The sequence below is a fragment of the Ipomoea triloba genome, chromosome 12 (genome assembly GCF_003576645.1).
Source record: "Ipomoea triloba cultivar NCNSP0323 chromosome 12, ASM357664v1".
In the NCBI taxonomy this organism is placed as follows: domain Eukaryota; kingdom Viridiplantae; phylum Streptophyta; class Magnoliopsida; order Solanales; family Convolvulaceae; genus Ipomoea; species Ipomoea triloba.
This window is the reverse complement of record NC_044927.1, coordinates 22,893,945-22,917,746: the sequence shown is the minus strand read 5'-3', so window position 1 is coordinate 22,917,746 and position 23,802 is coordinate 22,893,945. Positions and strand designations below refer to the sequence as shown.

Here is a 23,802-nt window from a genome sequence, read left to right as displayed (position 1 = left end):
CTGCGTTGTATGACGTCATCCTGTCGATGCTTTTTATGTTCTTCTCGATCTAGTCTTTGCGTACGATTCGCCAATCGAACTTCCTCTTGGTTGCTCCCTTGAGGTTGTAGATGCGACTGTTGTGCATCGAAAAGTTGAGGCATTTGTTGTTGAGCGATAGGACTCTGAGGGTTCGTCGTCATTCGGGGGGTGGGTGTCGTAACATAGTACCCAAGAGTTCCCAGCCCTGGTTGGCACATCGGTGTGGGTCCATGTTGCGGTGCTCCTTGTATTTGATTTCCTCCAAATATACTTGGCGTTGAGGTCAACGTTTGGCCTACTGGCAGCAACATGGCACATGTAATTGTCATTTGAAAATTCGTTTGTCCAGCATGTAGGCCTTCGCTCGAACCAACCGGTTGGGTTGGTTGTATGTTTTTTCTTGACGGATTGGACGTGAGCTCGTTGTTCAAGTTCCTTGACCGATCTAATTGTTGGCGTAAATCGTCCTCTAGAACTGCTTTAGTCACCCGACGGGTTGAATTTCTCTTTCGCATTTGACTTCGGCTACGATTTCTCCTGCTGCTCGTCATTTTAAGATGGATAATAGTGTGAAGAAAGAAAAGATAAAGGGATAGAACAGAGTGACTCGTTCAGTCCCCGGCAACGGCGCCAATGATAGCGTAAATGTAAACGGGTCTACGATTACGCTACGGATACGTGTGTTACGTGTGGTGAAGGATGCCGCTCGGCCGGTCAATCGGTCGCTCTACCGGTTGACGACTGAGCGGTAAGAAGCTATATCGCTCTACGGGTGACGAACAGTAACAAGGAGAGAACAAGAGAGACGAATGAGCAAATCACAAGTGTATTAGTGTAGTCCTCCTGAGTCCTTTTTCCAGTGAGGGGAATGACCCCTCTTTATACAAAGTGGATTCACTATGCACATGGTGTCTGATATGCAAGTGGAGGGCATATGGGCTGTCACTCCGCAAAATGCGCATCGGTTTGCTCGAAGTGGTTGAGTTGCTCGAGGTGATGAAAACACGGATCCCCTATTCCCGAAAAGTTGTCGGTCGTCACATCAAGCAACTGTCGCGCTCGTGAGCCTCCAATCCACAAGGTGTGTTGCTTCTGATCATGCGGCCGACGGACCGGGTGACCGTCGACGGACCGGTTGGGTGACTGACGGACAGGTGATTTACGGACTGACTAGTACATGTGCATATTTACCCATCAACTACATAAACTTATAATCTGGTCTATTATTTTTTACTCACTGATATGACAAGTGATGATAATTTATCTTCATTCTAGGGTCCTAAAAAAGCTTTTCTCTGCTGCTCAACTTCGACTTCCACCGCCGGCCTCCGGCCGGAGCTCTAATGGAGCTTTGAGCCGGCGGTTTTGGTCACCTTCTACGTTTACTCTCGCTCTTCTTTCNGTTTACTCTCGCTCTTCTTTCGCCCCGACCACCGTTGCAGCTCCATCCGCCTTCGACCACCGCCACAGATCTTCTTCTTCCGTTTTCTTTCCCTTTGAATAAAATAATAGTAGGTAGGTATTCGGGTTTGTGTTGGTAGTCTTGAACTCCCAACCCTACTTTGGCTTTACCACTTTTATTTTCTCTATTATTGTGTTTTCCTCTCGTTACTTTCACGGGCTTTTTCCTCTCGTTACTTTCACGAGCTTTTCATTATCATTAGCATAAATCATTTAGTTTGGTTTCAGCAAGTGTTGATATTATCATGGGCGAGCAAAAAAGAATGATGATGAAGAACCAGATCTTTGATGAAGCTTTAAGCTCCTTGAAGGAACATAGCTTCCTAGTTTTGAAATAGTCTGCGATTCAAGTTTTCTATAGCATAGTTAGAAAAGTTGTTTCTATGTCTGACTGTAAGGAATGGTTTACCATTTCATTGATCGTTGATGTAAACGTTTTATGTTATGAATTAATGGAATAACTACGTTTACCTTCAAAAAAAAAAAAATTTACATCAAAAATTTGAGTGAGGAAGTAAAATTTGAGAGTTCAAGTAGTATTTTCCTTATCTTTTAATCGTTTCTTTTTCATTGTCAAGTGTGTTCTTTAACTAATTAGCTCCTAATCAACTTGGCATGAAAGGACTATGGGTATTGTGAGTCTTTTTAGTTGTTAGGCATAATATATACTTCATATATAAATAATAAATGCATCATCTAATCTTTTAATAAAGCCATTAGGCCTCGTTTTATTCTCTTATAATCTACTCTCATGAGTATCAACCTCTAAGACATTATGGAAAAGCAAACTCCTTATATGTATGTTCAAGTGTTCAACAATTGTGATATTACAAAGTAGTATCTGGAATGGTAACAGTGGTACCATCAAACCACAAGATACTTGACATTAAAAGTTATTCTTAGAAATTAAAAATAAAAATTTAAAATTGAGGAAAATGAATTCATTGCTCTCTTTTGGAGTTTTGGTATTTAATTTCCACACCTTTTGAGAGAAAGAGAAAACCTACAACATGAATTCTTAAATTACCCTCACATATATTTATTATGTAGGAACAATTAAATATTTATTCTAATTATTTTCAACAATTTATTTTTCACAAACCAAATTATGAAATCAATATTTCAAGTAATTTATTTTTCTAAGAAATTTGAATGAGTCAAGTAGTCAACAATGGATATAATTAATTAATTTGAACTGTAAAGGGTGTAGGAAGACTCCAAAAGCAGTCTTCTATTGTTGCCAACTAATCACAATTGGAACATATATTGAAAAAAAAAAAGGTAACATATTAATTATTATTGTTAGATGACTTAAGACTTGCTAATGTACGTATGCATAAGAATCTTCTTTACGAAAGTTAGTTACTTTCGGAGTTTGTCAAATTGTTGACTTGGCAATCACATGATTTGAAATTCGACTTTTGTAGACAACGTAACACAAACTCCTGCCAATGAGTACGAAAAACGTATATCATCAACCAAATTACAATAACATACACAAGGGAATGAATTTAGAATTACAATATAAAAGTAATAAGATTGAAATGCTCTGATCACTACAAATAGATAGATAGGGATAAAACTGAAAGTTTAGCATAAACTTACTTTATATGGCAGGCCTCCTCCCTCAAAGCATCATTCTCATCCCAACAAATAATATATTTTTGGAGTCACAAATTCAAGACCAAACCCTATAACTGTGGGCCTTAAGGTGATCTCAGTGGAAAACTCCCTTTCCTGGGATAGCATCACACAAACTTGTAGCATAGTTTATTGGCCGACATTAATGTGGATTTTGGAATTCATACAAGCTAGCTAAGACACTGCTATCTTTGCAATCATATCAACACAAGTTTTTGTGCTTCCTGGACTTCTAGAGTTGAGAGTCGAGGGTCCAATATATAGATCCTTCGAAAGCATTCCATCCACTGTTGAGACCGAGGACGAAGAAATGCATGCATGTAATATGGTCACCAGGATGTTATTCCATATATAATCACTTCAGTTGTTACCAATCCAAAGGTATACGCATCACATTTGCAATTAACTTCAGTAGTGTAAGTAAATTCTGCAAATAAATACCTAATATTTTAGAGCATGCAATTATAAGGTCATCAAAAGGTAGGAAAAGAGAATAACAAGAAATATAATAGTACGTAGTGTAGACCTGGAGCTATGTATCCCATTGTTTCGGCAAATGTAGTCCAATTTGATAAATCATATATGCCTCAAAATTCTTGTCGTCCCAAAATCATATACATGAGCTAGCTTCATGCTTAGAATCGAACAGATATATCCCAGGCCAATAAATTATATTATAAGAGGTGAACAATCATGCAATGATGCATGTGTGATAAAGCTTTAGCCACAGCTTTGATGACCGCATTTATCCACTGAAAATCTTAGTACGTGCTCCAAGAGGTACATCTGATCATTTTTTTAAGTGGATTCATGAAGAGTCTTCTATTTTAAAACTGAGAAAACCAAGCTAGGAATCAAAACAAAATGACAGGAGGGATTGATGAATAAGAGTTAACACCAGACTCTCCTATTCTATAGGCTAAATCTAATTGACTAAACTATAGCCAAGATACTATATAATATAAACTAATAACAATATTATTACTAATAGTAATAGAACCTTCAATATCTAAAATAAAGCCAAAGAAACATAAAAGCGATTATCCATCAAATTACCTGTTCATTAGCACTTGGAGGAAGTCCACCAACATAAACTCGCCATGCATGTCTAGTAGCCTATAAACAATTTTAGCAAATTCAATAAATAACCAGAACGGTATATAAATCCTTGAACATATATACTTATGCATCTAAACCAAACTGCAAGGTTTAGCTTTAGAAATACTAAGATGAAAATGGCATCAAACTTCTAAAGAAACATTATATTATTCAAAAGAAAGCCCCATCCAACTAATGATATGATTATCTCAGCAATCACGTTTGTAATAATGTCCAAGGGGCTAAATCTATACTCCAATTTGTAGTTGTAACACAAAAATACAAAGATTGAGAGAGAGAGAAACTGTCATAACAGGGAGCAGAGAGCTCCCCAACTGCAATAAACAAGAATTTCAAAAACTTCATTGCATAACTGTATTACAATTTAGAAAATTGCAGATAGAATACCTATCCAGGTGCCAAAGTCAACATGTTCGGAAATATTCCAGGAATGGTTGGTGCAGTCCCGGGAATCTGACCTATATACAACATCTCAGAAGAATAAAAATGAGGATACCTTACTAAATTTCTTGATGATAATGACCATCTAGCACATTAGCTATGTTTCCACTTTCCATTGAAAGGTGATAGTGTCAGAAATTTTGTACTTATTAACATCTGAAAAATTAATTCTGGCAACTAAAATATGTTGTCCTTGTAGCTATGCACAACACCAGTATTAAAAAAGAAAATAATCGAAGAAATGATTTGGAGACTATAGTATAGCTTATTTATCTAAAGCACAGATCATGGCCACCAAAAAGTTCCTAATGCTAATAAGCAACTTACCTTTTAGAGTGAGATGGGGACCGAGATTGAGTAGGAGATGGAGACCTTTGCCCAGATCTTCCCCTTGAGTGAGATCTATGGCTGTGCCTTTCCTCTCTATCTTTGTCATAGGATTTAGATCTATGTCTATGACTTTCATCCCTATCTCTATGCCTGCAAAAAGAATAGGACGTATTTAATCTCAGATGCATATATGATTTTTGCCTTAAAACACTACCTGAAACGATAGAACTTTAAGATACCATGCAATTACTACATATGTTTTGGGTATATCAGTAACTAGTACAAATACATTACCTTACAAAAACAGATTGCAACCATAAAGCTCCCATGATGGTGCTGACAGGTGAATTGAGCCCAAATGAGTGCATGGTGAAAAGTGACTAATTAAACACAGTTTGAGATGAGTCCAAAATAGATTTTGATCAAGCTCCTCACATGTAATATGGATATCCATTGTTATTTCAACCACCTCCATCCCATCATGTACACATACATTCAAGTACAAATAAATCATTGCTTCCATACTTGCACGCTTCAAAAAAATTCCAAACCATATATTCAACATTGCTTACATGTACCTAATTAACATCAAAATGACTCTGTAGCATAATATCCAAGAGTTTTTTTTTTTTTTTTTTTTTTGCCAATTTGATGGCATAGCCATCTAAATAAATACACAAAACTTTCACTTCAGGAATAAAAATTTAAGTACCTTTGAACTAGACCTTCTTTTCCCGGAGCCATTTTCCCCATCATCAAAGCCAGCTACGTCATTCTCACCACTCAGCTGGGTAGCTGCAAGCTGGGTCACATCACTTTCACTAGGGTCCATCGCAAATTCCAATTAAAATTAGTTAAAATCAAAAAGAAAACTTCAAAAGATACCAACAATTACAAAATAAAATGCAAAACAAAGAAATTCATATAAAAATGCCTAATTATCAAAGCAACGACAGCATTCTCAATTTCTCATAATAGACGAAGCAGTGATATGCATACATGTATTCAAGACTTTTGTCAAGCACTTAAGCCCCTTATATAACTTAAATAGATGCTAGTCAAGGACTTGTGCCCCATGCTTATCACGAATACTAAATATATAAAATGTTCAAGCTCAAGCCATATCGTGGTGCACCAGCTCAGTAGCTCACATTCATTCTTGTCCTCCGTTTAGTCAGAACCGCTGTCAAGTAAAGAAAAGCTTTATCTGGAAGCACAAATCCATCTTATACCTTCAATACAAGCCAATTAACAAGTTAAGATAGAAGGACAACAATCTTTAAATGCATGTGCATGGATGTGTGTGTTGGTAAATTAAGAAGAGTAGAAATGAACACTTCAATCCAAAACCTGATCTCAAAGCACAGTAGTTTTTGTTTTCCACCAAATAGAAATCATAATTTCTACTAACAATGCATAGAAAAATACTTACTGACCACTTGCCACTACCTTAAGGACTGTAGTTAACATCACCATCTGAGAACCCATTTATTTTCACGATTTCTTGTGGCATATCAGCCAATGTTTGAGCACTCAACCTAAACATGCAAAAATATCATGTCATGTATACTTGTCAAGAAAGATCATCCTACATCTGTATATTAGTTAGGTAATCCAATAAGTGCTGTGGAATTACATTCAGTAACATAGGTTTGAAATACTAAATGATGGTTTAGTATGAACTTACCTTGAATAGTGTAAAAATTTATGGATTCCGAAATTCAAGACCAAACAACTGGCATAAAGTGATCTCAGGGGAAAAATCGGGAAAATCCCTTTCCTTGGATAGCATCATAGAAACTTGTTGCATAGTTGGCCGACATTGAGGATTGGAATTCATACAAGAGACTCCTATATTTGCAAGCAACACAAGTTGTTGTGCATCGTGTTTTTTTGGAGTTGAGAGTCGAGGGTCCAACAAATCCATCAGAAGCATTCCAGCAGTTGCTGAGAGTGAGGATGAAGAAATGTATGTAACAAGGTCACCAGGATGTTTCCCCATAAGCACTTCTAGTGTTACCACACCAAAGCTATACACATCACATTTGCAGTTTACCTCTGCAGTGTAAGCAAACTCTGCAAATAAATACCAAATATATTAGAGCATATCTAAGGTCAAAATGGAAAGAGAATAACAAGAAAAAAAAAATATAACGGTGCAGACCTGGAGCTGTATATCCCATGGTTCCAGCAATTGAAGTCCAATTTGATGAATCAAGGCTCAAAAATCTTGCTGTCCCGAAATCGGATACATGAGCTTCATGCTCAGAATCGAACAGAATATTGTTGCTTGATATGTCCCGATGAATAATAGGAGGTAAACAATCATGGTGCATGTACGATAAAGCTTTAGCCACAGCTTTGACCACATTTATCCTTTCCAACCATCCCACCTGCAGTGCTTTCTCATCATCACTCAAAATTTGTGCTAGACTCCCCCCTTGTAAATACTCATAAATCAAGAATGAATGTCTATTGTGAGCACAAAATCCATAGAGCTTCACAATATTTCGATGCCTCAAATTTGTTAATGTGCTTATCTCATTTGAAAAACTTTTGATATCATACATTTCATCATCTTGCAGGCCTAATGTATGAATTGAAACTTCTTAACTGCAACAATTTGACCACTAGGTAACTTCAAGTATGCTTTCATATGTCATTTTTCCATCAAAGCTCCATATTGTGAACACATCTTTAGTAAAATCTCTTTGCTCCTCCCTTGTATTTCTCGTCCATCCTATAAAAATAACAAAAATGATAATAACCACAGTCAATAGAAACAGACTTCCCAAAACTATTGATATGATTACAAGCAAATTTCTATTCAAGCCGGTGGATGTCTTAGAAAACAGCCAGCATTCCAATTTGCAATTAGGGTGCATAGATCAGAGACAGTAAGATAAACAAGGCAATATATCTTCTCGCATTAATTTGCATTGTGATCCCTACTGATCTGAAGAAAGCACATGTAGAAGAGTAAAGCAAGTTTCATTTTCAATTCACATATATTTTCAATCACCAGGTATATATGATATGAGGGTAATTAATGAAGTTGACCAGTACCCATATATGGATTTGCAGGCAGATTTTTTTCCCATGATTTATATAAACCCTTTGACTAATTTTTCACAATGAAAATCAAGCAGCAAAAGATTGAGCTACTAAATTGGGTATTCAAGATAATTATACAAATAAACTATAATACCATCAACCTAGTCCACCAGATCAACAATTTTTTGCATTTTGTTTATTCAAAACAGATCTTTAATTAATTAAGTAAAACTACTTACAGGCCGCATATCACATGCAGAAAGAACAAAATATAGCACGCTCTAATGATAGGAAATATTGCATCCACTCTGAGATCCACTTGATCAACAAGGTCGCCAATCTTCCCCTTAATAAATGAAAACAGTACAATCAGATAGGCTCAATATGCCTGAATCACAAGAAAGTGTTCTGCCAAATTGCCAACTATAACAAAAACAAAACAAAAAAAACAAAAAAAACAAAAAAAAAACAAAAAAACAAAAAAACAAAAACAAAAAAAAAAACAAAAAAACAAAAAATCACGGTTCATTGAACATCACCATCTTAGAACATGATTATTTTCACAACTTTTGGAGCGCTATCAGTTATGCTAGACTTGGGAATCCTACTTTTGAAGACTACATATATAGACTCCTGCCAATGAGTTGGAATAGATATATCAGCAACCAAGTCACAACAAGTATATATCCTATGGTATGTGAATTTAGAATTACATGCAGTAAAGTAGGATTGAAATACTTGCTACAAATAGACAGGGATATGAAAAAACTGATACTTTAGGATAAACTCACTTTCAATGTTATGTGTAAAAACTCATGGAGTAGGAAATTCAAGACTCAACAACTGAGTTATTGTGATCTCAGGTAAAATATTTGGAAAATCCCTTTCCTTGGATAGCAACAGTGAAACTTCTTGCATAGTTGGACGGTATTGTGGATTGGAATTTAGACAAGATATTGCTATCTTTGCAACTAACACCAACTGTTGTGCATCGTGTCCTGTTGGAGTTGAGAGTCGAGGGTCTAAAAGATCCCTCAAAAGTATTCCATCAATTGCTGAGGATGAGGATGAAGAAATGCATGTAATGAGGTCACCAGGATGTTTCCCCATAATCACTTCTAATGTTACCACTCCAAAGCTATACACATCACATTTGTTATTTACCATTGCAGTGTAAGCAAACTCTGCAAATAAGAGCCTAAGAGATTAGAGCATATCTAAGATTAAAAAAAAAAAAGAAGAATATATTAGTGCAGACCTGGAGCTGTATATCCCATAGTTCCAGCAAATGAAGTCCAGTTTGATGAATCAGGGCTCAAAAACCTTGCTGTCCCGAAATCAGACACATGAGCTTCATATTCAGAATCAAACAAAACATTGTTGCTTGTAATGTCTCGGTGAACAATATGCGGGGAACAATCATGGTGCATGTATGATAATGCATTAGCCATAGCTTTGACCACATATATCCTTTTCAACCAGCTCAAATGTAGTGCTTTTTCATCATCACTCAAAATGTGTGCCAGGCTACCCCCTTGTAAATACTCATAAATCAAGAATGAATGTCTCTGGTGAGCACAAAAGCCGTAGAGCTTTACAATATTCCGATGCCTAACATTTGTTAATGTGCTTATCTCATTTGAAAAACTTCTAAGATCAAGCCTCTCATCATCTTGCATGCCTAATGTGTGAAACTTCTTTACGGCAACAATCTGACCACTAGGTAGCTCGGCCCTATACACACTTCCATGCCCTCCTACACCAATGCAATAACTAGAGTCGAAGTTCCTTGTTGCTTCAATTATGTTTTCATATGTCATCTTTCCATCAAAGCTCCATATTGTGAACAAATCATTAGTAAAATCTCTTTGCTCCACCACTGTATTTCTTATTGGTCGTCGGAAAATAACAAAAATGATAATAACCACAGCCAATAGGAATGAACTTCCCAAGACTATTGATATGATTATAACTGAATTTCCTTTCACGTCATCAATTTGACTGTGTGAGGAGCAGAGCTTTAAGCCAGAATGATTACCACATAAACCTTTGTTATTACTCAAGGCAGAATATGGTGCTTGTAGAAATGCTTTAGTGTTAGGGATAGGGCCTTCCAACTGATTGTAAGATATATCAACAGAAACTAATGCTGCACATTGAGCAATGCTTGTTGGGATGGAGCCTGACAGATTATTGTGAGATAAGTCCATTGTCTGTAAGTTGGTTAATCCTCCAACTTGTGGTGGTATCTTATCAGAGAGCATGTTGTGACTAAGACTCAGATTTTCAAGGGATTTCAGGCTTAACATATCAATAGGAATCTTGCCCACTAGCATATTTCTGCTCAAATTCAGTGTAATTAAGTGTTGGCATCTTCCAATTTGTGGGGGAATTGAGCCAACAAAGTTATTTGAAGCTAAGTTTAGCTCTGAAAGCAAAGATAGTTCCCCAACTTCTAGTGGTATGTTGTCATTAAGTTTGTTATTATCTAACTTTAGCTTATATAACTTGCTCAACTTTCCCAAACTTCCGGGGATCCTTCCAACCAACTGATTTGATGAGAGATCAATATATTGCAACTCAGATGCATTGCCGAGATCAAGTGGGATATTTCCAGAAATTTTATTGTCCGCCATCTTCAAAGCAGTAAGTTTTGGACAAAGAGCCCAATTTGAAGACAGATGGCCATGTAAGTTATTATAACTCAAATCTATGTAATTTAAGTTTGGATATATCCCAAACTCTGTGGATACATCTCCATAAATCTCATTTCCGTCCAGCCTGACTCTGTAAAGGCTTGTACAATTCTTAAGACTTTTAGGAATCTTTCCACTAAATCCGTTGTATGCAATAGATATATTTTCAAGTGACGGACCAAAACATATATTCTCAGGCAAAGATCCGGTGAGATGATTATTGCTAATTTGAAAACTCCTCAAATTAGTGAGATTGTTGAACTCAAATGGAATTTGACCAACAAGGTTATTAAAATGCAACAGTAGCCCTTCAAGAGATCTCAACTTTCCTAACTCCTTAGGTATGGATCCATAGAGCTGATTTAGCTGTAGATTTAAGTTTACCAACATTGACAAATTCCCTATTTCTGGAGGGATTTGACCCGTAAGAGCATTTGATGAAAGATCAAACACCACAAGGGAATTTAACAATCCAATTTCTTGAGGGATATGACTTGAAAAGTAATTGTCATTAAGATACAAAAATTTTAAGGTTTGCAAGTTCCCAATTGAAGTAGGGATTTGGCCGGTGAGAGAATTTTTACTCAATGACAACTCTACAAGTGAGACAATCAACCCCATTTCTTGTGGGATTTGACCTGAAAGATTATTGATTTGAAGATGCAAGACTGTTAAACTTTTCAAATTCCCAATTGTTGAAGGGATTTCACCTGCAAGCGCATTCTCTCCTAAGTCCAAATTTAGAAGCGATGTTAACAACCCAAAACCTTTAGGGATGTGGCCTGAAAACTGATTCTTGCCGAGATACAACATTTTTAGATTTCTCAAGTTGCAAAGTGATGTAGGGATTTGACCTATGAGTGCATTAAACGATAATCCCAAATTTATCAACATGGACAAATTACCTATTTCTTGAGGGATTTGGCCGGATAGATTGTTGTGGGACAATCGTAGTTGTTGAAGAGATTTCAACTTTCCAATCTCCTTAGGGATGGATCCATAGAGCTGATTTAGCTGTAGATTTAAGTTTATCAACATTGACAAATTCCCAATTGAAGTAGGGATTTGGCCGGTGAGAGAATTTTCACTCAATGACAACTCTACAAGTGAGACAATCAACCCCATTTCACTCAATGACAACTCTACAAGTGAGACAATCAACCCCATTTCTTGTGGGATTTGACCTGAAAGATTATTGATTTGAAGATGCAAGACTGTTATTTGACCTGAAAGATTATTGATTTGAAGATGCAAGACTGTTAAACTTTTCAAATTCCCAATTGTTGAAGGGATTTCACCTGCAAGCGCATTCTCTCCTAAGTCCAAATTTAGAAGCGATGTTAACAACCCAAAACCTTTAGGGATGTGGCCTGAAAACTGATTCTTGCCGAGATACAACATTTTTAGATTTCTCAAGTTGCAAAGTGATGTAGGGATTTGACCTATGAGTGCATTAAACGATAATCCCAAATTTATCAACATGGACAAATTACCTATTTCTTGAGGGATTTGGCCGGATAGATTGTTGTGGGACAATCGTAGTTGTTGAAGAGATTTCAACTTTCCAATCTCCTTAGGGATGGATCCATAGAGCTGATTTAGCTGTAGATTTAAGTTTATCAACATTGACAAATTCCCAATTGAAGTAGGGATTTGGCCGGTGAGAGAATTTTCACTCAATGACAACTCTACAAGTGAGACAATCAACCCCATTTCTTGTGGGATTTGACCTGAAAGATTATTGATTTGAAGATGCAAGACTGTTAAACTTTTCAAATTCCCAATTGTTGAAGGGATTTCACCTGCAAGCGCATTCTCTCCTAAGTCCAAATTTAGAAGCGATGTTAACAACCCAAAACCTTTAGGGATGTGGCCTGAAAACTGATTCTTGCCGAGATACAACATTTTTAGATTTCTCAAGTTGCAAAGTGATGTAGGGATTTGACCTATGAGTGCATTAAACGATAATCCCAAATTTATCAACATGGACAAATTACCTATTTCTTGAGGGATTTGGCCGGATAGATTGTTGTGGGACAATCGTAGTTGTTGAAGAGATTTCAACTTTCCAATCTCCTTAGGGATGGATCCATAGAGCTGATTTAGCTGTAGATTTAAGTTTATCAACATTGACAAATTCCCAATTGAAGTAGGGATTTGACCCGTAAGAGCATTTGATGAAAGATCAAACACCACAAGAGATTTTAACAACCCAATTTTTTGAGGGATCTGGCCTGATAGATTGTTGGTGTTGACAGACAAGAATTTTAAATTTTGAAGGTTCCTGAACTCATTCGGGATGGATCCATGAAGTTGATTCTCTTGTAAGGGTAATAATATCAACTTTGACAAGTTACCTATTTCTGAAGGGATTTGACCACTAAAGTAATTTGAATATAACCATAACCCTCGAAGAGATTTCAATTTTCCCACCTCCCTAGGAATGGATCCATAGAGTTGATTTTCAAGTAATGATAAATATACCAAATTTGTCAAGTTCCCTATTTCTTGAGGAATATTGCCACTCAATTGATTCTGGTCAAGATAAAAGATTGTCAAATTCCTCAAGTTTCCAATTGAAATAGGAATTTGACCACTGAAACTATTTGACCGGAAATCTATCTCTACAAGTGAAATTAACAAGCCAATTTCTTGAGGGATTTGGCCGGATAGATTGTTGTGGGACAAACGTAGTAGTTGAAGAGAGTTCAACTTTCCAAGTTCCTTAGGGATAGACTCGTAGAGTTGATTTTCAAATAGAGATAAATCTAACAACACTGTCAAGTTCCCTATTTCCGGGGGAATTTTACCCGTAAGAGCATTTGATGAAAGATCAAACACTACAAGGGATTTTAATAATCCAATTTCTTGAGGGATTTGGCCGGATAGATTGTTGTGGGACAATCGTAGTTGTTGAAGAGATTTCAACTTTCCAATCTCCTTAGGGATGGATCCGCAGAGTTGATTTTCAAATAGAGATAAATTTACCAACACTGACAAGTTTCCTAATAACGTAGGGATTTGACCCGTAAGAGCATTTGATGAAAGATCAAACACCACAAGAGATTTTAACAATCCAATTTCTTGAGAGATCTGGCCTGATAGATTGTTGGCGCAAAGAGACAAGAATTTTAAATTTTTTCATACAAATAAGAAATGTTAATTTTCCTATTAACATAGGAATGGATCGGATCCGTAGAATACATTTTTAGATAGAGATAGATAAATTTACCAATTTTTACAAGTTCCTTATTTTTAGAGTAATTTGAGCTGAAAGATTATTGAACTAAAAAACAATCATTTTATGCTTTGCATGTTTACAATTGAAATAAGTATTTGGCAGAGAGAGAGTTTTGATACAGTGGCAAATGTACTAGTGATACTAACAACCCAAATACTTGGGTGATGCAACTTGAAAATTGGTTATTTTAGTGTTAAATTTTGAAAATGGGATATTTCTTTAAATAAAGAAAATATTACTATGAAAAGTACCTTTAAAGAGATCAGATCAATATTTTTTGAAGAGACAAAAATGAAAATTTTAAATTCTTAAGCATACCTCGTAAGCCATAACCAGTAAGGTTCAAGCTTATAATGCTTCCATCAGTGTTGCAGTCAATTCCAATCCAATTGCAGTGATTGCTACCAACAACCCAGGATGACAATAGTTTTTGACTTTTGAGGTCGAGGCTAGACTTCCATGTTAACAGAGAAGCCACTTCATTTGCTATTTGCAAATTATTTGCAGGCAATGATGAATGGGTATTTGTAGCGTTGAAAAGGGAAGCAGAAACTGGAGGAGAGGCGGCAAAGAGGTGTATAATAAGCAGTAGGAGTATTATAAAATCCGGATTTGCCATTGTGAAAGGATTGATGAGAAAAAGGTACAGATAATGTATTGGGTGCGTGGAAAAGGAGCAAACATGTCGTAGGAGTATATATATGATGGGTAAATATGCACATGTACTAGTCGGTCCGTAAATTACCTGTACGTCAACGGTCACCCAATCGGTCCGTCGACGGTCACCCTCGACGGTCACCCAACCGCATGATCGGAAGCAACATGCACATGTACTAGTCGGTCCGTAAATCACCTGTTCGTCAACGGTCACCCAATCGGTCCGTCGACGGTCACCCCACCGGTCCGTCGACGGTCACCCAACCGGTCCGGCCGCATGATCGGAAGCAACACACCTTGTGGATTGGAGGCTCACGAGCGCAACAATAGCTTGATGTGACGACCGACAACTTTTCAGGAACAAGGGATCCGTGTTTTCTTCACCTCGAGTAACTCAACCACTTCGAGCAAACCAATGCGCATTTTGCGGAGTGACTATTCAGCCCATGCAAATATGCCCTCCACTTGCATATCAGACACCATGTGCATAGTAAATCCACTTTGTATAAATATAGGGGTCATTCCCCTCACTGGGGGGAACTCATCAGTACTACACTAATACACTTGTGATTTGCTCATTCGTCTCTCTTGCTCTCTCCTTGTTACTGTTCGTCACCCGTAGAGCGATATAGCTTCTTACCGCTCAGTCGTCAACCGGTAGAGCGACCGATTGACCGGCCGAGCGGCATCCTTCACCACACGTAACACACGTATTCGTAGCGTAATCGTAGACCCGTTTACATTTACGCTATCAATATAGATGTTTGTGTGTATACGAATTTGGATTTGTGATGCAACTCATGACTGTTCTATTTCTTTTCTTTTCTTTCTTTTTTGTTTTGAGAATTATGTTTTAAAAAATACAAATAATAGAAAAAAATTGTAATTTATGCCCCTCACAAATATGTCAATTATCAATATCACTCATAAATTATTAGTGAAATAAATGTTACCTCTCAATTTTCAAAACGTGACATATATAGTCGTTCTCCTCAATTATTAGTGGTGTAAATGTGATTATCCGCCGTTTTTCTTATTTAAAGATTAAGTTTTTGTTTTTCTTCATTTTTCTTTCTTTGTTTGTTCTCCTCACGCCCACAACAATGTTTTTCCTTCTTCTTATTAGGGGAGAATCAATAAATGTCACGTTTTAAAAATTGAAGTGCAACATTTATATCACTAATAATTTAAGAATTACATGAGAGACATAAATTGCAATTTTTTTCAAAGTGATGTGAGTGAAGTTTTCGATACATTTGCCTCATTGTAAAGTTTCCCAAAGCAAGACCAGAAGGTTACTATACCATTATTGTTTGATACCTATAGTTTTAGATCAATAAACTGAATATTCTAGCACCTACAGTGTTACACTATACCAAGAGATTCGAAAATTCTGTTTTAAAGTTTCAAAAGCTAATGATCATATAATATTTTTTTTGCCAAAGGCCTTGTGCTTAAGCGGCATCCGGTGTACACTCCCATGTGGAAAGGAATGGGTTTGAGCCTCAGTGAACGCATCTGTTTGCTTCAATAGGTTGAGAAAGTAACTCTGAACAAATACATTAAGAAAGTATTATAATTTTAATTAAAAAAATATTACATTTTTCTTGATAAATATTAAAGAAAGTGTCAAACGAACTCTGATCTCGAATTATAGACAAAAGAGCAATTAAGTTATTAAACTATTAAAAATTCCAAATTAATCTCTTTAACTCGTAAGATTTGTGTCATTTGAGCTATTTGCATGAGCAATCTTTACGAGAACAAATTGTACCATTTTTACGAGTTGAATGGTTCATTTGTAACTTTTTACTATTCAATGGCCTAATTGTTATATATATATATATATATATATATATATATATATATATATAGTTTAAGGATCTATTTACCTATAAATAATTTTAGTTAATTTTAAAAAAAAATAGATATAAAAATAAGACAAACATATACTCAGATAATAGATTAGTATAGAATATAGAAATCCGTTAATAACCAACCAATAATGAAAATATTTTACTTTGTTTCGAAAGTGTCATAACCGATTTAAATCAATCACACGATATAACAATTATTATATCGTGGACCATGGTCTAAAAACAACATCGTTTCTTTCAGTAAAGAAACGATTGCCATCACATGTTAACGGAGCTTCGTAAATGAAACTACAGTTTATTATCTCAATTGACAGCGCCTCACATTTATTTTTATATTATCAAATGAAACTGTAGTTATATCGAAATGAAACTGTAGGTGTGTTGAAAGGAAACTACAATGTATATAAAATGAAATTGAATAACAGTTTCACATATTTGGGTGTACATTGTCCAATGAAACTGTAGTTATATCGAAATGATAATGTAGTTGTATTGAAATGAAACTGCAGTGTATATAAAATGAAACTGAATAACAATTTCACATATTTGAGTGTATAATGTTGAATGAAACTGTAGTTATATCGAAATGATATTGTAGTTGTATTGAAAGGCAGGAAATTGCAATGTATATAAAATGAAACTGAATAACAATTTCACATATTTGAGTGTATAATGTCGAATGAAATTGTAGTTATATCGAAAAGAAATTGTAATTTTTTGTGTGTTGAAAGATAACTGCATTGTATATAAAATAAAACTGAATATGTTACACTAATAGAGAGCTACTTTATTCCTGACGATGCAGACAGATCCCGTTTCTTTTCATTAATTTGCGACAATATAAATAAACCAATCAAAATTGTAAAGGTATTGTATTTATTTCAATTGTGATAGACGATCATTTAATACTTACACATCATTTAAATGAGTGAAATTATTGGCGCGGTAAAGCGTGTAAGAATCACACAATATAAATAACCAATCAAAATTGTAAAAGGTATTGTATTTATTTCAATTGTGAATTGTGATAGACGATCATTTAGAAAGTCTTGGACTGTTCGGAAAACTAATTTGTCCCTCTCACAAAAGATCGATATTGACATTTTTTTTTTAATACTACTAACAATATTAGAATGTAGTATCTGTTGTCCCACTGAGGCTCGAACCCACCACCTCCCATATAAAGGGAAGGGTTTGATGCCATTGGACCACAAGATCTTTGACAAGATTGATATTGACATTTTCCTTGGGAATCACATATGAAGAATCATTCATTGTCACGTCAGTGAGTAGAAGTGAGAGAATAGAAATAAGAAGTACATGTAGTAGAACTCAAAAATATTTGAAGATGAACTGAATTGAAATTTTATTTAAAAAAATTATCAGCGAGATGGATTTCATTGTTTGATTAAGGAAAAATAAACTATTGGGAATATTGATTCCATTGTTTAATCTAGTTTGGAATTGTAAGGAATGATGAGTATAAATATCAATATGCCCTTATGTAATTAAGAAAGTTTGTTTTTTTTTTTTTGTATTATTGGCTCTATTACAATGTAGTATATGTTATATATTTTCTCTATCTCCTGTAGCCTAAAGAATTAATACCCCATCACAGAATTTCGATCCTATGACAGAAAGTTTAATTTATATCTAGGTAATTAAGAAAGTTTTATAACACTAAAATAGTCCTGACATGTTATATTTTCTTTCCACTTGATGAGGAAAACAAAATACCAAAGCTTTAAAAGGAATTTGATTTTTCAAATGTGAGGAATTCATTTTCCAATAAAAGAGTATAAAAGAACATTTTCCTCAACTTTTAAGAATTTTCTTTAAATTAAAAAAAATCTCATCCACCCAAACACCCCTAAAAATTTAATTCTCAGCCTAGTTGAGACTCATAAAAAAGTAGTTTATATGTGTCTGTCATGTTAATAAGGAGTAAAATTTTAAAAATAAAAGGAATAAGGGTCAAATAGACCACTGAAGTACACAAAAAACTACAATTAGGCCATCGAACTTGAAAAGATTGCAATTGGGTCCCTAAACTACACAAACACATGCAATTAAGTTCAATTTGACCTGTTGACCTATAATTGTGATGACGTGGTGGTTACCAATTTTTAAAATAAAATTTTAAATAATTTATTTAAAAAAAAAAACAGATGAACTGCCGGAGACGACGTCTCCATGGTCGGAGACGAAGGTCTTCGTCTCCGGCCGACCTTCGTCTCTGGCCATGGAGGCGGTCTTCGTCTCCAATGCCAGGGAGACGAAGACTGCCAGAGACGATTCCGAGTCTCTGGCAGTTCTGTTTTTTTTTTTTTAATTTAATTATTTTAATTAAAATTGTATTAAAAAATTATTTTAAAAATTGGTAACCGCCACGTCAGCACAATAATAGGTAAACAAGTCAATTTGGACATAATTGCATAAGTTTGTGTAGTTTAGGGACCCAATTGTAATCTTTTTGAGTTTGATGGTCTAATTGTAATTTTGTGTGTAGTTCAGTGGTCTATTTGGCCCTTATTCCAAATTAAAATTTAAGGGTTTATAGAACTCGTCTACAAATTACGTATTCAACAGGTAATAACATTTGTCTTATCAATGACATGACAGAAAATGATGTTTATGGCTGATTTAGCACACGTACAATCCACGGCAGTAATTGGGAAGGTCCCACCCAAAAAAGTTTGCACATTTCAATCATTTGTATAATCACTTTGGAAGTATGCAGTTCTCAGCCTAGTTGTTGATGATGATGTTTATGAGCCTTCCTCAGTAGTGACGGGTTTTTAATGAAATTTTACAGATATGATTAGAAAGAAAAAGTGAGAGTATAGAAAAAAAATTAGAACAAAAAATTGAAAAAAAAAATAGATTTACACGCCCAGGCAAGTGAGGCGCAATTGTTTTCTTCCCGATGGAGCCCACAAAACCTGTCAAAATCCTCCATTTTGCTGGAGAAAAATATCCTTAACCCCCCTCCCCTCCTCACATTTGTAAAAACTCCCTTCCTAGTTTTTACTATTCTAAAATACCTACAAAAACAACTAATGTGGATGACCTAAGAGAGAATCCATAATAGTGTAGTTTTTTTTGTGCTTTTTAAAATTTTTTTTGTAGGTATGATTAGAAAAGAGAATATGTGACAGAAAAAAAAAAAAAAAACCAAACCTAATTAAAAAAAAAAAAAACTTTTCAGGTGCGCCTAGCGAAGACAAAAAATATATATTCTCTCTTAAAATAATGCAGGCAAACTATCCACTGAAACTCGATCTCATGACCTCCCATATGAGAGAGCCACTACATGTCATTTGAGCACAAGGCTAATGGCACAGGTAATAAACTTAGATTTACTAAATATCATATTTTTAAGTGGTGTGCGAGGAGGGGGGGTGGGGGGGGAGGGAGGGTGTGCCGAATAAATCCAAGTATCCAACTATGCTCCACGTAGAAATAACATATTTAACAAATAATGAATTTCATGTACAACAAAAACGAGCCTTGAGTTAGAATAATGTACTTTGTGTTAAAATAATGCACATCATGTGTTAGAATAATGAAATTTCTAGGATAACATAATGTACTTTATGCTTTAGAATAATGTACATTATGAGTTATAAAAATATATATTACAGTGGGTTGAGTTAAAAAAAATTGCGCTAGACGAAGTCGTTTTTGGACCATGGTCCACCCAATAACTATCCCAGCATAATGATGTGATGAAGGGGCAAATTATGCTATGGACCTAGGTCTACCTTGCAAGGTAGACCCGGGTTCATGTTCACAATTTTAGAAGTCTATGTTCAATTTTAGATCTTAATATAAAAAATTACATTACTCAATATTCAAAATTTTTGAACTCTATATTCACAATTTTGTTATATAGATTCAAAAATTGTGTTATACTGTTGAATATAGAGTTATGAAATTCTGAGTATAGAGTTCGATCTGTAATTGTGAATATAGAGTTCTAAAATTGTGAACATAGAGGTTTTGTATTTGGGTTTCCCCCTTCCTCCAGAAATTTTAAAAAAAAAAAAAAATTGTGAACATAGAGTTCTAAAATTATGAATACGGAAAGGTGGACCCGGGTCCATGAAAATGTGTAGCTTTCCTCAATCCACTCCCGACCCATTGTCATCCCTATTTTCAATCAATAAAATCTTAACAAGCAAAACATTTAGTTTAAATTTAGTAAGTAGTGTATTTATTCCATTTGTAATAGACATCCATCTAATATTCTAGCACTTATCAGTTTAAATGAGTCAAATTTTGAATATAATTATTTTGCACCGTCAAAGGGGTAAGAACTAAGAAGACTCATATAGTCTTTGGTGGTATGTCGGTATAGTAGAAATTGAAAAGTCCAAGAAACAAGTTTGTAAGTATATCATCATTGGAGGGGTTGATAACTTCTGGCTGAGCTTCCCTCTGGATGCCAAAACTTTGATTCCAAGGATAATAGCTAGTTGATGGACAAGATAGTAATGTTTTGGACATACCATAATAATAAGAAGACTTAGAGATAACTCTTCCATGGTAGTTAGTTTTATAGGACCATTGGTACATTGTATAGTAGTGGGAATATAAGAAGACTTGAAGATGTGTTAGTCTTCGATGACACCAAATTGTCATCTTCAAAAGTTTTTGTAATATATACTATGTATATATGTGTACATGTAGTTATTATATGTATAATTATGTGTAAATATGTAATAATGTGCACTGAAGAAGGAACAATGTGTCCTGCATGACATAAAAATGTGCACTGGAAAAATGAACAATGTGCACTATATGGTGTGTAATTATTTCTATATATATATATAGGGTCATGTTCAGGTGTGACCGCGCCCCACATTTGAGTGGTGTAAACCGCACGGAAAGGCATATATATATATATATAATCTGTTCATAGCTACTGAGGCTCGAACCCACTCCCATCATCCATGTGGGAGTGTTAATTAGGACATCAGGTGCCACTAGACCACAAGATCTTTGGCAGCAGTACTTGTATATAGTTAATTATAAAAGTTTCAATAATTTTGGGTTACTTTTACTATTTTTATATCTAAACTACTAGGTTTATTTTTAAAAATTAACAATTTAGTTATTATATTGAAATATTTCTATTATTTTATGTTTTAGTATAACTAATGAATTTTATTATTTTATTATGGGTAAGTAATTTAATTATTATTTTTTGAAAAAAATAATAAGTTGATAAGTACAGTGGTGGGTATTCGTAGTGGGCACCCGCACCCAGTGGAATGGGGTGGATTTTAAAAAAGTTCACCCGATGCGAATTGAAGGTGGAGGTGGATGAAAAAAATGTAATGTGAATCCGGTGATGGATGTAGTCATCCCCAATCCACTCCCGACCCATTGCCATCCCTATTTCAGATTAATAAAATCTTAACAAGCAAAACATTTAGTTTAAATTTAATAAGTATTGTGTTTATTCCATTTGTAATAGACATCCATCTAATCTTCTAACACTCATCAATAATTTAAATGAGTCAAATTTTGAATATAATTATTTTGCACCATCAAAGGGTAAGAAGACTCGTATAGTCTTTGGTGGTATGTTGGTATAGTAGAAATTGAAAAGTCCAAGAAACAAGTTTGTAAGTATATCATCATTGGGGGTTGATAACTTAAGGCTGAGCTTCACTTGGATGCCAAAACTTTGATTCCAAGGATAATAGCTAGTTGATGGATAACTGGACAAGATAGTAATGTTTTGGACATACCATAATAATAAAAGACTTAGAGATAACTCTTCCATGGTAGCTAGTTTTATAGGACCATTGGTACATTGTATAGTAGTGGGGATATAAGAAGACTTGAAGATGTGTTAGTCTTCGATAACACCAAATTGTCATCTTCAAAAGTTTTTGTTATCTTCAAAAGTTTTTGTAATATATACTATGTATATATGTGTTCATGTAGTTATTATATGTACATAATTATGTGTAAATATGTACCATTGGCCCCCTCAAATTTTTTTAAAAATAAATTATTTATAATATAATATAATAATAGGCTCAAGAAAATTATATTATATCTCATTGGTCAAATTCAAAATAATTACAATTAATTGAATGCAGTCAAAATCAAGTAGCATAAATATTTTTGTAGCCATAGTTATATAGTACAAATTATATATTTTTCTTCAGTAATAAATTGATAATAATAATTTCAATTTTTTTAAAAATAATTCTATTTTTCTAGCTTCACTAAAAGTACTCCTCAATTTAAATGAGTAAAATTTCTGATATAATTCATTTACAATATTAAGAGGTAATAAGAAGACTCACAAAGTCTTTGGCAACAATATAATTGGATTGTCTAAGAAAAATAAGTTTGTAGCCGTGCTTAACTCACTGGTTCAGTATGTAGTATTTGAAGCAAGAGATCAATGTATGAAACTCGGCAACAATAGTGTGTGAATTATGCCCAAAGTGAGTAGATCCATTGTGTGCACCAACTTTTATAGACAACGTAACAGAGACTCCTGCCAATGAGTAGGAAAAATATATATCAGCAACCAAATTACAATAAACATACACCGGTGAAAAAATTTAGAATTACAATAAAAGTAATAAGATTGAAATGCTCACTACAAATAGATATATAGATAGGGATAAAACTGAAAGTTTAGCATAAACTTACTTTATATGGCAGGCCTCATCGTTCTCATCCCAACAAATAATATATTTATGGAGTCACAAATTCAAGACCAAACACGATAACTGCGGGCCTTAAGGTGATCTCAGTGGAAAACTCCCTTTCCTTGGATAGCATGCATAACACAAACTTGTTGCATAGTTTATTGGCCGACATTCAAGAGGTACATCTGATCTTTTTTTTTTTTTTAGAGTGGATTCATGAAGAGTCTTCTGTTTTTAAAATTGAGAAAACCAAGCTAGGAATCAAAGCAAATATATCAGCAACCAAGTTACTTCCGCTGATAATTTGAGTGAATTTAGAATTACATTTAATACGAGCATACCTTGAATGGCATAAAAATTCATGAAGCCTGAAACACAAGACCAAACAATTGGCTTAATATGATCCCAGGAGAAAAATTTGGAAAATCCATTTCCTTAATAGTAGCATAGAAACTTTTTCCATACTTGGCCTACATGGTGGATTGCAATTCATACAAGAAACTGCTATGCTATCTTCGCAACCAACACGAGTTGTTGTGCATTGTATCTTTTTTGAGTTGGCACTCGAAGATCTGACAGACCAC

General features: G+C 34.9%; 1 protein-coding gene across 9 annotated transcripts; it reads right to left on the bottom strand.

Moving 5' to 3' along the window:
• Positions 1-2,644: 2,644 nt before the first annotated feature.
• LOC115999962 (probable leucine-rich repeat receptor-like protein kinase At1g35710) lies at positions 2,645-14,639 on the bottom strand. 9 transcript variants are annotated; one of them, XM_031239941.1, is made up of 16 exons: positions 14,323-14,639; positions 11,990-13,861; positions 11,926-11,947; positions 9,326-11,883; positions 6,701-7,089; positions 6,463-6,551; positions 6,165-6,245; positions 5,726-5,834; positions 5,449-5,545; positions 5,308-5,349; positions 5,011-5,163; positions 4,630-4,700; positions 4,180-4,239; positions 3,650-3,956; positions 3,088-3,550; positions 2,645-2,927 (listed from the first exon to the last, which is right to left on the bottom strand). In XM_031239941.1, the coding sequence occupies exons 1-5, from the start codon at positions 14,621-14,623 to the stop codon at positions 6,719-6,721; spliced, it is 5,124 nt and encodes a 1,707-aa protein (XP_031095801.1). In that variant the 5' UTR covers positions 14,624-14,639; the 3' UTR covers positions 2,645-2,927; positions 3,088-3,550; positions 3,650-3,956; positions 4,180-4,239; positions 4,630-4,700; positions 5,011-5,163; positions 5,308-5,349; positions 5,449-5,545; positions 5,726-5,834; positions 6,165-6,245; positions 6,463-6,551; positions 6,701-6,718. The 9 variants fall into 9 exon arrangements, with proteins under 9 accessions (XP_031095801.1, XP_031095799.1, XP_031095798.1 ...); XM_031239939.1 differs by having other exon boundaries at positions 5,308-5,545; positions 6,446-6,551; XM_031239938.1 differs by having other exon boundaries at positions 5,308-5,545; positions 6,013-6,245.
• Between the last annotated feature and the right edge of the window lie 9,163 nt (positions 14,640-23,802).

Coding starts and splice junctions, on each gene's coding strand:
- LOC115999962 (XM_031239939.1), bottom strand. CDS start 14,623: ATGGCAAATCCGGATTTTATAATACTCCTACTGCTTATTATACACCTC. Junction 13,862..14,322: donor TACTGGTTATGGCTTACGAG/GTATGCTTAAGA, acceptor ACAATCTATCAG/GCCAGATCTCTCAAGAAATT. Junction 11,948..11,989: donor TCAAATCAATAATCTTTCAG/GTCAAATAACAG, acceptor ATAATCTTTCAG/GTCAAATCCCACAAGAAATG.